This window comes from Primulina tabacum, chromosome 9, assembly GCF_025594145.1.
Source record: "Primulina tabacum isolate GXHZ01 chromosome 9, ASM2559414v2, whole genome shotgun sequence".
In the NCBI taxonomy this organism is placed as follows: Eukaryota; Viridiplantae; Streptophyta; class Magnoliopsida; order Lamiales; family Gesneriaceae; genus Primulina; species Primulina tabacum.
The window spans coordinates 41,362,153-41,374,254 of NC_134558.1; the positions used below are offsets into that span (position 1 = coordinate 41,362,153).

A 12,102-nucleotide genomic window follows, 5' to 3' on the forward strand; every position below is an offset into this window, starting at 1 on the left:
GCATCCATACACCTCTAAATTAGATCAACAAGTATCAAGAAAGTCATCGAAGTCCATTATAAATTTTTGTAATTGGTTGTGTCATTTTGTTCTTATATGAAGATCAAAATCAGATTTTTATTTTTCAGTTCGTGTTTTTGTAGCTAGCAACACTACTCTCCTTTCATAAAAATCGTCGTGTTGGTACAGAGTAGTGAGGCTCCTATGTAACACCAAAGCTCGGAGAATATGCAGATGTGCCCTGCATGACCATAAGTTTGAATCAGTACGACGAAGGTCGTCGCCAAACTGCATCTACTTGGGAATACACTTTACAAATAATTTTTCAGGCAAGTTTTCTCCTGCATGTTAATAATATGCTGTAAAGAATTATTTGTTTCTCTTATCATTTGGCCTTCAGACCAGCGCATCTCTAAAGTTCACAGTCTTGAACCCAAAAGGACGAATCTGGACTACGGTTGCTGGAGGAGGCGCTAGTGTTATCTATGCAGACACCGTAGATATTCCTCATTCTTGGTCCTTTTTTATACTCGTGAAACAGTTTGTCCTAAAATTAACATACTCGGATTTAGGTTGGTGATCTTGGCTTTGCCTCTGAGCTCGGGAACTACGCAGAATACAGTGGTGCTCCCAATGAAGAAGAAGTCCTGCAGTATGCCAGAGTTGTAATTGATGTGAGGATCATCACTTGCCTATTTTCTTTCTTTAGTCCTCAAGATCTTGGTTGATGGAAGATCTGAGGGAATCTGCATAGAAAGCCCTAAAATACACTTTTTTTCATATACTTCGGCTAACATATCTACTAGTGACTTATTTACAGTGTGCAACTGCCGATCCTGATGGTCAGAAACGAGCCCTCGTGATAGGTGGTGGGATCGCCAATTTCACTGATGTCGCTGCCACGTTTAATGGAATCGTTCGAGCTCTGAAAGAAAAGGTACTGATACTTCAGTATCCATATGTTATGTCCTCACCGCACCAGATGCTCAAGTCCTAACATTATTGCTCTGGTTATAGGAATCAAAACTTAAGGCAGCAAAAATGAGTCTGTACGTTCGAAGGGGTGGTCCGAATTACCAGAGAGGTCTTGCCAGGATGAGAACTCTCGGAGAAGAAATGGGCATTCCTATAGAGGTCTATGGACCTGAGGCAACCATGACCGGTATATGCAAACAAGCCATTGAATGCATCACTGCAGCTGCCTGAACTTTGAATTCATTGTTTATTGCTTTTGGTTTGTAGGAATATAGATTTGAAATTTTTGTGTTTTTAAAACGTGCCATAAATGAGGCTTAAGTCTTCGAGATTACAAATTAATGAATGAAATCTTTCGTCTGTTTTTTGCACAACTGGGGGTATCATCATTCTATAGACCCATAAAAAAATAATTTTTAACTATTTTTTGCAGTACAATACACAAAAATCTTATACATATTTTATGTCGTAGATATAACTATTTTAAGAAATTAACAGTTGTTTCACATCGGGTATTGCTACTTTGGATATTATATAATGACTGGCTAAATTTTACTGGAAATGAAATATTTTATTATAAAGATTTTTTTTTTGGGTGCATATTATTATATTATAAAGGATATGAATGAATAATTTATACCGCTTTTCTAAGGCGACAACAATTCTCTCGCTGGGCATTGGGATTCGACTTTTTAGCAAAGTTTTTGGCATTCAAGTAAATTATTAGGACAATCTTTGTTTTTATTTAAGAAGAAGAAAGAAAATGTTCCCGTAAAATTATGAAACTAACTTGATAATACAGAGTAAGCAGCTCATAATGCAGAAAATTTTAGACCATGGACCTGCAAAAGTTTCACTGTAAAAATTTCAAAGAAGGAGAGACGTAGACAAGGCAAAGCATGTGACCTGCAAAAGTTTTTTATCTTTGCCTTTGTGGCTTCCCATTGTCCCCTTTGAATCAATCACACACGTCTTCTCAGTTCAAACCACTGAATATGAATCTATAAAGTAGGTTTTTTTATTCCCCCCAAAAATATAGAACTAGCTTTTCCTCCTTATTTTTATAAACCCAAATCTTAACTTAATTATTTATAGTACCTAAATAGTAAATACCAACTTTCATTTCATCTTACGCTGTCCCCATCTGTGTCTATGATGCCTTGGACTCTAGCAGGATTTGTATCTTTCTGCCAAATATCATATTGTGTCGTGTGTGAATTACTGATAGAGTGGAAGATGCTAATCTTGAGTTGATATTTTGTGATTTGTGAATAACAATCACGTAATTGAAGCTGTTTTCTGGATATATTCTACTACGGCTAATTAAATTTTCTGTTGCTCGGTTCAAAATTTGATACAGCGTGGAATTCGCAAGCTAAGATTCCCAAATCTCAAGGCTCCTGAAATTTCAGGTCTATTATCTGTTTTTGCAGCTTCAAGAAATTCCCTTCATTTTCTTGGTTTTGCTCCGCCAATTTTTTAATTGAAGACTGTTTTTTTTGGTTCAGGAGTTCACTTTTTTTCATCCGGGCTTTCGTTTATTTCACCATGTTCAAAATCAAAGCTGGCAATTTGAGTTGAGGTTGTTTGGAGGTAAAAGGGGGAAAAGTTGGCATTTCTCTACACGGTACTGGTAGGCTGGCTTTATGAGGTTCTGATTCTGGTGGGCACCTTTTTGGCTGAGGTGTTTGGATAATAATAATTCAATGAGTGGAGGATGTTTATCATTGTGAGAATGGCTTATTCTTGAAGCCGAATCAAAAGTTTTCCGAGAAGGTTAAATAAGTGGAGATTTTCAGGGAATGGAAAGGTTGATTTATCTGTTATCGAGCTTGGTGCTTTTTATGTTGGTGGAGGGCTCTTATTCAATTCTATCTCCTTCTGGAGTAAATTATGAAGGTGCTTCTGAAATTTCATATTTTTCTTTTCGCAAAATGGTGAAAGTTTGATCCTATTCAACCTATATATGATTGATGGTTACCTAAAACTTATTTCTTTGAAAGCTAACCCATGTGTATTTACTGTAACTGTTATTTCTGCAAATTTTTTAACCAGATTCGTTCTCTTTTCTTCTTGGATATCACTTCAATTCTCATACTTTAGAGTAGTCATTTTATGTTGCAAATGCACATATTAGTACCATTTATCTTTATTGTTGAAAATGAATGGATAACTACTGTGCTCTGCTTTTGAGAAAGAAACAAAGGATGAATATGTATTCATAATTCTTGGCTGTGACTTGTTTTTAACAAATTATTTGGTTTCTTTAACTGGTTGCAGTTGTAGCTTTGATAGCTATAAAGAGTGATTTACATGATCCGTATAATGTGATGGAGAATTGGGATGCGACTTCTGTAGATCCTTGTAGCTGGAGGATGGTCACCTGTTCCCAGGATGGCTATGTTTCTTCTCTGTAAGTTTCTATCACCACTCTTCTTGCTGGAAACTGGAGAAATTTTTCTAGCTTGGTGATTTTTCCTGTAATATTTAGCTTCATAATCCAGGGCTGATCCGAGAATTCGGGAGAGGGGACTAGACGGGATTAGACAGTGACTCAGTGGAATTATTATTTTTTTTGGAGGGAGACGTAATTTTCAGACAATTAATTATAAAATTTGGAACTTTTTCATCTTATAGCCTGCTAGATCCGCTCTGCACTTGGGGCGAGATTTATCAAAATGAGTATCGGTAGTAATTAGTTTTGTTTTCTTTCTTGCTTTTACGGATCTCTTTCACTAAAGTTGACGGGAAGAATCTGCTTTCTATCATACTTCTCTATAAGCTAAAATGGGATGTACTCTGAAATGTAATGACGAGGTCATATGAAGTAATAATGTCTGTCACTGATCCTTGATGATGGTAATTTTTGCTTGTTATCAGAGGGCTACCTAGCCTGAGCTTGTCTGGAACCTTGTCGTCTAGGATTGGAAATCTTACTAATCTGCAGTCTGTGTAAGTTATTCCTGTCCACCATGTTCTTGTTTATTCTAATTTTTCCTTAAATGCAAATTATTCAACACACTGAATTATTGTTAGAACCATTGTAATTATTAACTAACAAGCTGATTATTTCTTCCATTTGGGCATATGTAGGTTGCTGCAAAATAATAATATTACAGGTCCTTTTCTGGATGTCATTGGAAAATTAGAAAAGCTTCAAACACTTGATTTGTCCAACAACAAGCTGTTTGGTGAAATACCTGATTCTGTTGGCAATCTGAAGAACTTGAATTATCTGTGAGTTTTTAGGACTTTTGCCACTAAAATTTGGGTCTTTGCATGTTCTTTAGATTGATTCATATTTTACGGTTCTTCGAGAAGACAGGCGTCTTAACAACAACAGCCTCAGGGGACTGGTGCCCAACTCTCTTGCCAAAGTCGAAAGCCTTACCCTTGTGTATGTTACACCTTTCGATTTCCTTTTCCCAATCAATGTTAGAGTAAACCAATTAGTTCCATGCATTCTTAAATAATTAAAGACTTAACATTATTTATGAACTCTTTCAGGGACCTTTCTTTCAATAATTTAAGTGGTCCTTTGCCAAAAATTTCTGCTCGAACATTTAAGTGGGTCATCTTTCTGTTTCTCTAACATATCATCTCCTGCATTATACTTGTCTCATTTCTGGAATTTCCCTTTCAGAGTAGTCGGAAATCCTTTGATTTGTGGGCTAACTTCGCAGAACAATTGCTCTGTACTCTATCCAGAATCGCCATTCCCACCAGATGCTGTTAAAGGTATGTTTCACTTCCTCCCCGAGCATTTAAGTGCTTCTATGGTCTCTAAATCTCTCTTTTTTCCAGAACAATCAAACTTGGGAGCAAAACGCCATGTTGCCATTGCTTTTAGAACGAGCTTTGCCACTGTGATTTCAATAATCATTATTGTTGGCTTGCTCAGTTGGTGGAGATGCCGACACAATCAGCAGATTTTCTTCGATGTTAATGGTAAGTTCAACTTAACATGTTTGTTGTGTACCAGAGTAGCTTATGAGAAATGACATTATATTGGCAGAACAATATGATCGGGAGGTACGTTTAGGCCACTTAAGAGAATATACATTTAAGGAACTCCGAGCTGCAACGAGCCATTTCAACTCAAAGAATATACTGGGGAAGGGAGGATTTGGTATTGTATACAAAGGCCAGTTGCATGATGGGACTGTGGTGGCTGTCAAAAGGTTAAAGGATTACAGTGCTGTGGGTGGTGAAATACAGTTCCAGACAGAAGTAGAGTTGATCAGTCTGGCTGTTCACAGAAATCTTCTCCGCATTTGGGGGTTTTGCCTGACTGAAAATGAACGTCTTCTCGTTTACCCATATATGCCAAATGGAAGCGTTGCATCTCGACTAAAAGGTCTGAAATTCTCTTTCCAACATATGAAGCTAATTACTGGATGCCACTTGTATTTCGAATCGAGCTCATACAAGTGAGGGCTCTACTCAATAGGTTTTGCTAACATTTTGTATCTAGAAATTCCAATTTACAAAAATGATTGATCAAAGTTGATAGAAGAGTCTATCATAGACTTATATAGCCTTTCCCACCTCAGCTATAATCATATGTACGACAGTGGTATTACCAACTCAAAAGTTTAGAGTCTTGACTAATGTACATGAGAGACTATGTATGATTTATTGTTGAAGCCTGAACATGAGTGATCGGTATAAAATTCTCATTGTTTACTTGGATGTGAATATATGATTAGCTTTTATTTATAGATCATTTTCATGGAAGGCCAGTTTTAGACTGGTTCCGGCGTAAAAGGATAGCATTGGGCACAGCACGGGGCTTGACATATTTACATGAGCAATGTGACCCTAAGATTATACATCGTGATGTCAAAGCAGCCAACATTTTGTTGGATGAGGACTTTGAGGCAGTTGTTGGAGACTTTGGACTGGCAAAGCTTTTAGACCATCGGGATTCTCATGTGACAACCGCAGTCCGTGGAACTGTTGGCCACATTGCTCCGGAATATCTATCAACTGGTCAGTCATCTGAAAAAACAGATGTTTTTGGGTTTGGAATCTTGCTTCTTGAGTTGATAACTGGCCTGAAGGCTGTGGACTTTGGGCGGGTGACCAACCAGAAAGGAGTGATGCTGGATTGGGTATGTTTCCTCTCCAACCCTCCTTTTATTGGAAAAATAAGGGCGAATCTATGTGTCGTCTTAGAATGGCAATATAATTTCAGAGCTTTACGTGTTTGAGATGGGACTACTGTTATCCCACCCTTGCGTTGGATCCTAGTAACATTAGTGAAAGGAACTAACAAAAATTTTGCGTGAAGAGATTAGCTTGTTTACAAAAACAACTATGAAATCTCGGTGTATGGTCTTATCACCTTTGTTGTATCTGTCCCTGGCTATAGCATCTGTGGTTTTACTGGTTTTTTCTTTTCGTGTTCTCAAAACTCGGTCAAATCGTTTCAATTTTAGGTAAAGAAGCTCCATCAGGAAGGGAAGCCAAACCTTATGGTGGACAAAGATTTAGAAAACAATTTTGACAGGATGGAGTTGCATGAAATGGTGCAAGTAGCGCTCTTTTGTACTCATTTCAATCCATCTCATCGCCCCAAGATGTCGGAAGTATTGAGGATGTTAGAAGGCGATGGTTTAGCTGAAAAATGGGAGCAGTTACAAAATTTCGAGACTCCAAGGTACCGTTCATCTGAGTGTCGTTCTCAAAGATATTCCGATTTCATCGAGGAGTCATCACTTGTGGTTGAGGCTATAGAACTCTCGGGCCCAAGATAGAATTCGATACTTGTGTTCTAGTTTTTTGTACATTTTGTTTAATGTCATTACATGTAAAAGGTTTTTGTACAAGGTTTTAGTTCTCTGTTCATGTGGAGCATCGGAATGATTTTTGCTTCATTAGTCCCATCAAAATTCAGGAAATGTTGTGTGTATATGGTGCGATTTACTCGTGAATCATTTTTTCTGATATTGAGTGTTTGTTTCGAACTAGTTTAGATAGTGAATTGAACTCGATTATATGTTGATTTTGTTTTTTTTAGCTCGAGGTTGATTTGACTGCTTCTTGAGTTACTCGGATATCAAGTGGTCGAGTCCAATGCAGTAAATTTTTCGAGGAGTCTCAAACTTCAAATGGATAACACTATACACAATATGCCTGTTAAATTAATTAAAATCGAATTAATATTACACCTCTGTGCATACAGTATATATCAAGTACAAGCATGTATATAGGCGGAGCCATGTGTTGCTCCGCTGGGGCGGTAGATTTCTTCCTGTTTTTTAAATGGCAGTTTTAGTCTAATTTCTCAATAGAATACCGGCTCAACCCGGGTTTAGAAAATTCTAGCTCGGCCTAAGAGAAAAGCACAAGATGTTAAATTAAAACTTTGATCTTATTACGTGAGGTGAATATTCAAAATCATTGAAAATAAGAGAATAAGAAAAGAACCTTTAGCCGAATCCACAATGACTTGCCGGGTAGATGCATGGGAATATAAATCAGAAATAATATCCCATGCAAACTTTGATGTTCTTGCTCACTCCATTTCCCTAGCTGGCTTTTCAAGATACACCAAATTTCTTCGTTCCAACACATTAATTCTTGCTAGCTAGAGTATCGACTTTTTTATGCTGGTTGTATACAAAGGTGGTGGGGAATTGGGTTTTAAATAGAAGGTGCCCCCATGGGATTGGTGGATGATTAAATAAAGGCAAAAACTTGTGTGAGACGGTCTCACGGGTCGTATTTTGTGATACGAATCTCTTATTTGGGTCATCCATGAAAAATATTACTTTTTATGCTAAGGCTATGTTTGGTAGCCATGATAAGGGAATGATTATAAATAATCATTCCCTTATCTCGCGTTTGATTCGTTTTTTATTAATCTACAGGCCTTTGATTATGATTGACAGCCCACACTAATTATATTATTTGTGTGATTAAATATCCCTTCTCAAAGGGTGTGATAATTAATATTTTTTGAATAGTGATCATGATAAGATTGTATATTGACCATAATACCATTGAATTGTTTTCTTCAATATAATATGAAAATTAAAATTAGTGAAAATTTAATAATTAATATAATATTTAAATTTTTATTATATTTTTTTATAAATTAATTTCATATATTTGTATTATTTTCAATCATTTTAAAGAAAATAAATTGTAATGTAATTCTATCTTAAATTAAATTTTTATAAATTTATAATCTTGTTAATTAATTTTTTTATGAAAATAAATATTTTTTCAATTCTAATTTATTTTTTTTAATGATTTAAAATAATTTTAATAAATGTAAATTATAATTATAAATATTTAATTATTTATCAAATTATTTTAAGAATATTTATAATTATTTTAAGAAAAACAATAATATTATAATTATTACTAAAACTTTATTTAATATTAACATTCAAAATATTATTACTATTTTAATTATTAAAGCAAATGCATATATACAAATTTATTTCTAATAAATATGTTTAAATTAATTTTAATAAATGTAAATTATAATTATAAATATTTAATTAAATATACAATTATTTTAAGAATATATATTTAATTAGCATTTGGGGCATTTTGGTCATTACAATAAAATTTACAAAATTAATCCATCATTTTAAAATCATATCAAACACCATGTTATTTATCCCACCATACTATTAATCCATATATCTCATTTTTTAATCACTTTAATTATTAATCATTTACTTATCCTATCACACGTACCAAACGGAGCCTAAGAGTATTACTTTTTATTGTGAATATCGTTAGGGTTGACTCGTCTCACAGATAAATATTCGTGAGATCGTCTCACAATAGATCTCTTCTTAAATAAAGATGCGTCTTTTCAGATTATGAAAATCATTGATGAATAGAATAAAATATATTAATGTGGTTACTCTTTTTGACTTAATAATTTCTAAATCGGTGTTATATTTTTCAAATTTGAGACGAGATCACGTAAAAGAAGCTCTATATATATTAAAACGATGGAGGACAGAAAAACGAAAAATATATACCAGAAAATTATCGTTGTTTGCTGAAACACATGATACAAATGTTGCGGTTTAAATAATAAAAAAGCATTCCCCACCTCCTTATTATCATGCATCGCTTTTGATATATATAAAATCCATAAGTCAACTTGATCCCAACCCAAAATGAAAATATCGATTGGGTCAGCCCACACATACATCTGTGTTTGATAAATGGATTGGAACCCAAAATTAGAGTCCGTTACTACAAATTCAACTATATATTATAATAAATTTTGGTTATTTTTACGATATACATAAAATAAATAATTATTATACTGGTCGGTAATGTGAGATTGTAAATGACAACTTATAAGATTTTTTTTATAGAAAACTCGAAAAAACTATATACGAAATTTGAGATACATATATATATTTTAAACAATACATCGATTTACCAACTGATTCAATCCATGATTTGTTTAGCAATGTAAAGAGAAGTCATTCAATATGTATCATTGTTTTTTTATCAATAATTTAAAGGGGATAACCTAGCTTCAATTATTATGGTTAAAATCATATATTTATCATTAGATCAAAAGTTATAGTTATTAGTCAAAGTACAATTTTATTTTTTATACTTGTGACTAGTTCATAGTGGATCTACTTGAGTGCTAATGGATCAGGCTATTAGGCTCATGTGTCTGAGAAGATGTGTGACTATAGTCTATATGTTGATGTTATCTCATATTTTTATAGATAAGTTTTATCTTTTACCTACCGTCGATCATGTCCCCAACAAAAATAAAATATTACCCATTAAGTTTGACATATATATTTTAAGGCCTACATAGCCAACCAGATCAAATGGAGCAACTTAATCAGCTTGATGCACAAGAAATTCTCGGGAGATCACTACACCCAACAATCCTCACAAGAAGTATAGAAATACCGGATACCCTTCTTGAGAGATTCGAATAAATGAGTGCCAATTAAGCCCATGAATTCAGTAATATACTATCTATTTATTGTGTTGTCTCATATTTTTAGATATAAGTTTTATAATTTTTCTATCGTCGGTCATAGCCCTTAATATATACAATATTACCCGTTAAATCTTTTATTCTTATTTTACATTCATCTAGTCAACCAGATCAAACGGCATACAATCAAAAGCTACCATTTATAACATTATTATTATTCTCACACGTATACACTTAACACAACAATTATGATGACAATTATAACAGTTATTAATTGATGCCATCCAATCCAAGATGTATATGAATGTCTCTTGGACTTCAATATAAAATAACATCACTTTCTCCTAAAATGGTTAAGGATATTGTTTATCTTTTGACCACGAACTGTCTCATCCGGAGGTCCGTCGTCGTTACATTGATTATTTTAAAATTCAGCCACGAGTAGATTAATATATATGGCTCCACCAAAATTTAATTTAAACTCTCAAATATGAAATCTGCGTCAAACTGTCGGAAAATTTGGAAAAGCAGCACATTCAAATCATAAAGCGATTATTATTCCCTTCTCGATTATATAGAATTTTTTTTAATCTCTAATATATAGTCAATTTTTATATTTAGTAGCATTTTTTGTTAATATATTTGTATTAACTAAGTTTTAGAAAATGATGAACTATTTTTTTAGGAATCAAACAATGATAAAATACTAATCTTGTTTGTAAATTTTATTTTTCCATTAATTTTTTTTTAAATTTGTGTGAAAATTAAATAATTATTTATAATTAGGATGGATAAAAGTAATTTATTTTGATGAACAAGGATGAGTACGCTCATTTCTTGGAGGTGACTTTATAATAATTTATATTATATATATAATACTTTATTTTAATAGGCGATGCTTTTTAACATAGCTTGTTTCCCTCTTAATTTCAGGGTCTGAGATTAAAGTGAATGTGAGATCTCACTGCTTAAACAAAAGAACGAGGTTTCCTTAATTAATTAATATTCTAATCATAACAAAATTTTTTTTATTAAGATGTACTTTACACGTTGCTAATGTGTTTTTTTTTGGGGGATATTATAAAATTTTGGTTGCAAAGATGATTTTAATTAATAATGTTTGGCACTTGATGCGTAATTAGTACTGAGTATTTTTTTGTGTAAAATATTTGAACATAGCATTAAAATTCGATAATTTAAAGATTATTTTTATAAGATTTTATAATAAACAGTTAGATTAATTATTTAAATACGAAATTTTAGCTAATGTCAAATTTATAATATTTCATCATAATTTTTTATATTACATGTGGTATGATCGTTTAAGTTTTTCAAAAAATTGATTATAACAAAACTTTCGGTTATCACGGGTTAGATTAAATCAGCTTTGTATTTATGAAGAGTGATGGTTTTGTCCACCCATATATCTCGTGACATAAAATTCACAAAAAACATTTTGTTAGTAGTATAAAAATATAACTTAACTGTCCGTACTACTGACGAAAACTTGAACATAGACCCGAGATTTACTTATCTCAGACAAAAAAAATACAAAAAAACAATTAAATCTATATAAATAAATTAGTAAAACTACTCGCAATGGACGAGACTCGAATCTGAGACCAACAAGTTTCATGGTTTCAACCTTCAAAATTCACAAAAACTATTGTGACATATTTCACGTGTCAATTTTATGAGAAAAATCTCCAAACACACCCGATTAATGAAAATTTATTATATTTTATATTAAAAAATTATTTTTAATATTAAATGTTGGTCCCACGTGCGGAATTTGAGATAATAAAACCTGAAAATAAAGAATAAAATTGACACCGAGATTTGCGTGGAAAACCCCTAAAAATTATTAGGGTAAAAACCACGGGCAAGATGAAAAGAATTTCCACTATAATATTTTGTGGTGTACAACTCACTCACTGTGTTTCCAAAGAGAACACACACCCTCTTAATACAGGAGAACAAAACACCTCACAAATATTATAGAACTAAGTACTCAAATGCTTATAAGATGAGAGAAAACTCGAAGAAGGGATGATTTCAGAATGAAGGGGGAGCTCTATTTATAGAGCCTCTTGACCGTGTGAAAACGCGTTTTATACGCGCTTCCATCTTCTGAATTATTCAATCAAACAGCCACGTTTCTTTTGCCAATTCAATTCAAT

The 12,102-nt window shown here is 33.2% G+C and overlaps 2 protein-coding genes across 5 annotated transcripts; both read left to right on the forward strand.

Annotated features, from left to right (window-relative positions):
* Positions 1–355: 355 nt before the first annotated feature.
* Positions 356–1,349, forward strand: LOC142556334 (ATP-citrate synthase alpha chain protein 3-like; the record flags this gene model as incomplete). Its single annotated transcript, XM_075667777.1, has 4 exons — positions 356–496; positions 573–674; positions 821–937; positions 1,018–1,349. Coding segments are annotated over 4 exons (549 nt in total), but the record flags the coding sequence as incomplete, so codon positions are not given.
* A 643-nt stretch (positions 1,350–1,992) lies between these two features.
* LOC142556335 (protein NSP-INTERACTING KINASE 3-like) lies at positions 1,993–6,995 on the forward strand. Of its 4 annotated transcripts, XM_075667780.1 has the most exons (12): positions 2,234–2,387; positions 2,484–2,568; positions 3,256–3,388; positions 3,856–3,927; positions 4,069–4,212; positions 4,301–4,372; positions 4,483–4,542; positions 4,619–4,713; positions 4,780–4,923; positions 4,991–5,332; positions 5,698–6,089; positions 6,417–6,995. In XM_075667780.1, exons 3-12 carry the CDS (start codon positions 3,306–3,308, stop codon positions 6,732–6,734), a joined length of 1,722 nt encoding a protein of 573 aa, XP_075523895.1. In that variant the 5' UTR covers positions 2,234–2,387; positions 2,484–2,568; positions 3,256–3,305; the 3' UTR covers positions 6,735–6,995. The 4 variants fall into 4 exon arrangements, with proteins under 4 accessions (XP_075523896.1, XP_075523895.1, XP_075523893.1 ...); XM_075667781.1 differs by lacking the exon at positions 2,484–2,568 and having other exon boundaries at positions 1,993–2,387; XM_075667778.1 differs by lacking the exons at positions 2,234–2,387; positions 2,484–2,568 and adding an exon at positions 2,649–2,874.
* Positions 6,996–12,102: the final 5,107 nt, after the last annotated feature.

What these genes read in the sequence shown, in the direction of transcription:
- LOC142556335 (XM_075667778.1), top strand. Translation starts at nt 2,778, where the DNA reads ATGGAAAGGTTGATTTATCTGTTATCGAGCTTGGTGCTTTTTATGTTG. An exon ending in TTCTGGAGTAAATTATGAAG is followed by an intron (nt 2,875 to 3,255) that starts GTGCTTCTGAAA and finishes AACTGGTTGCAG; the next exon opens with TTGTAGCTTTGATAGCTATA. An exon ending in GTCGAAAGCCTTACCCTTGT is followed by an intron (nt 4,373 to 4,482) that starts GTATGTTACACC and finishes GAACTCTTTCAG; the next exon opens with GGACCTTTCTTTCAATAATT.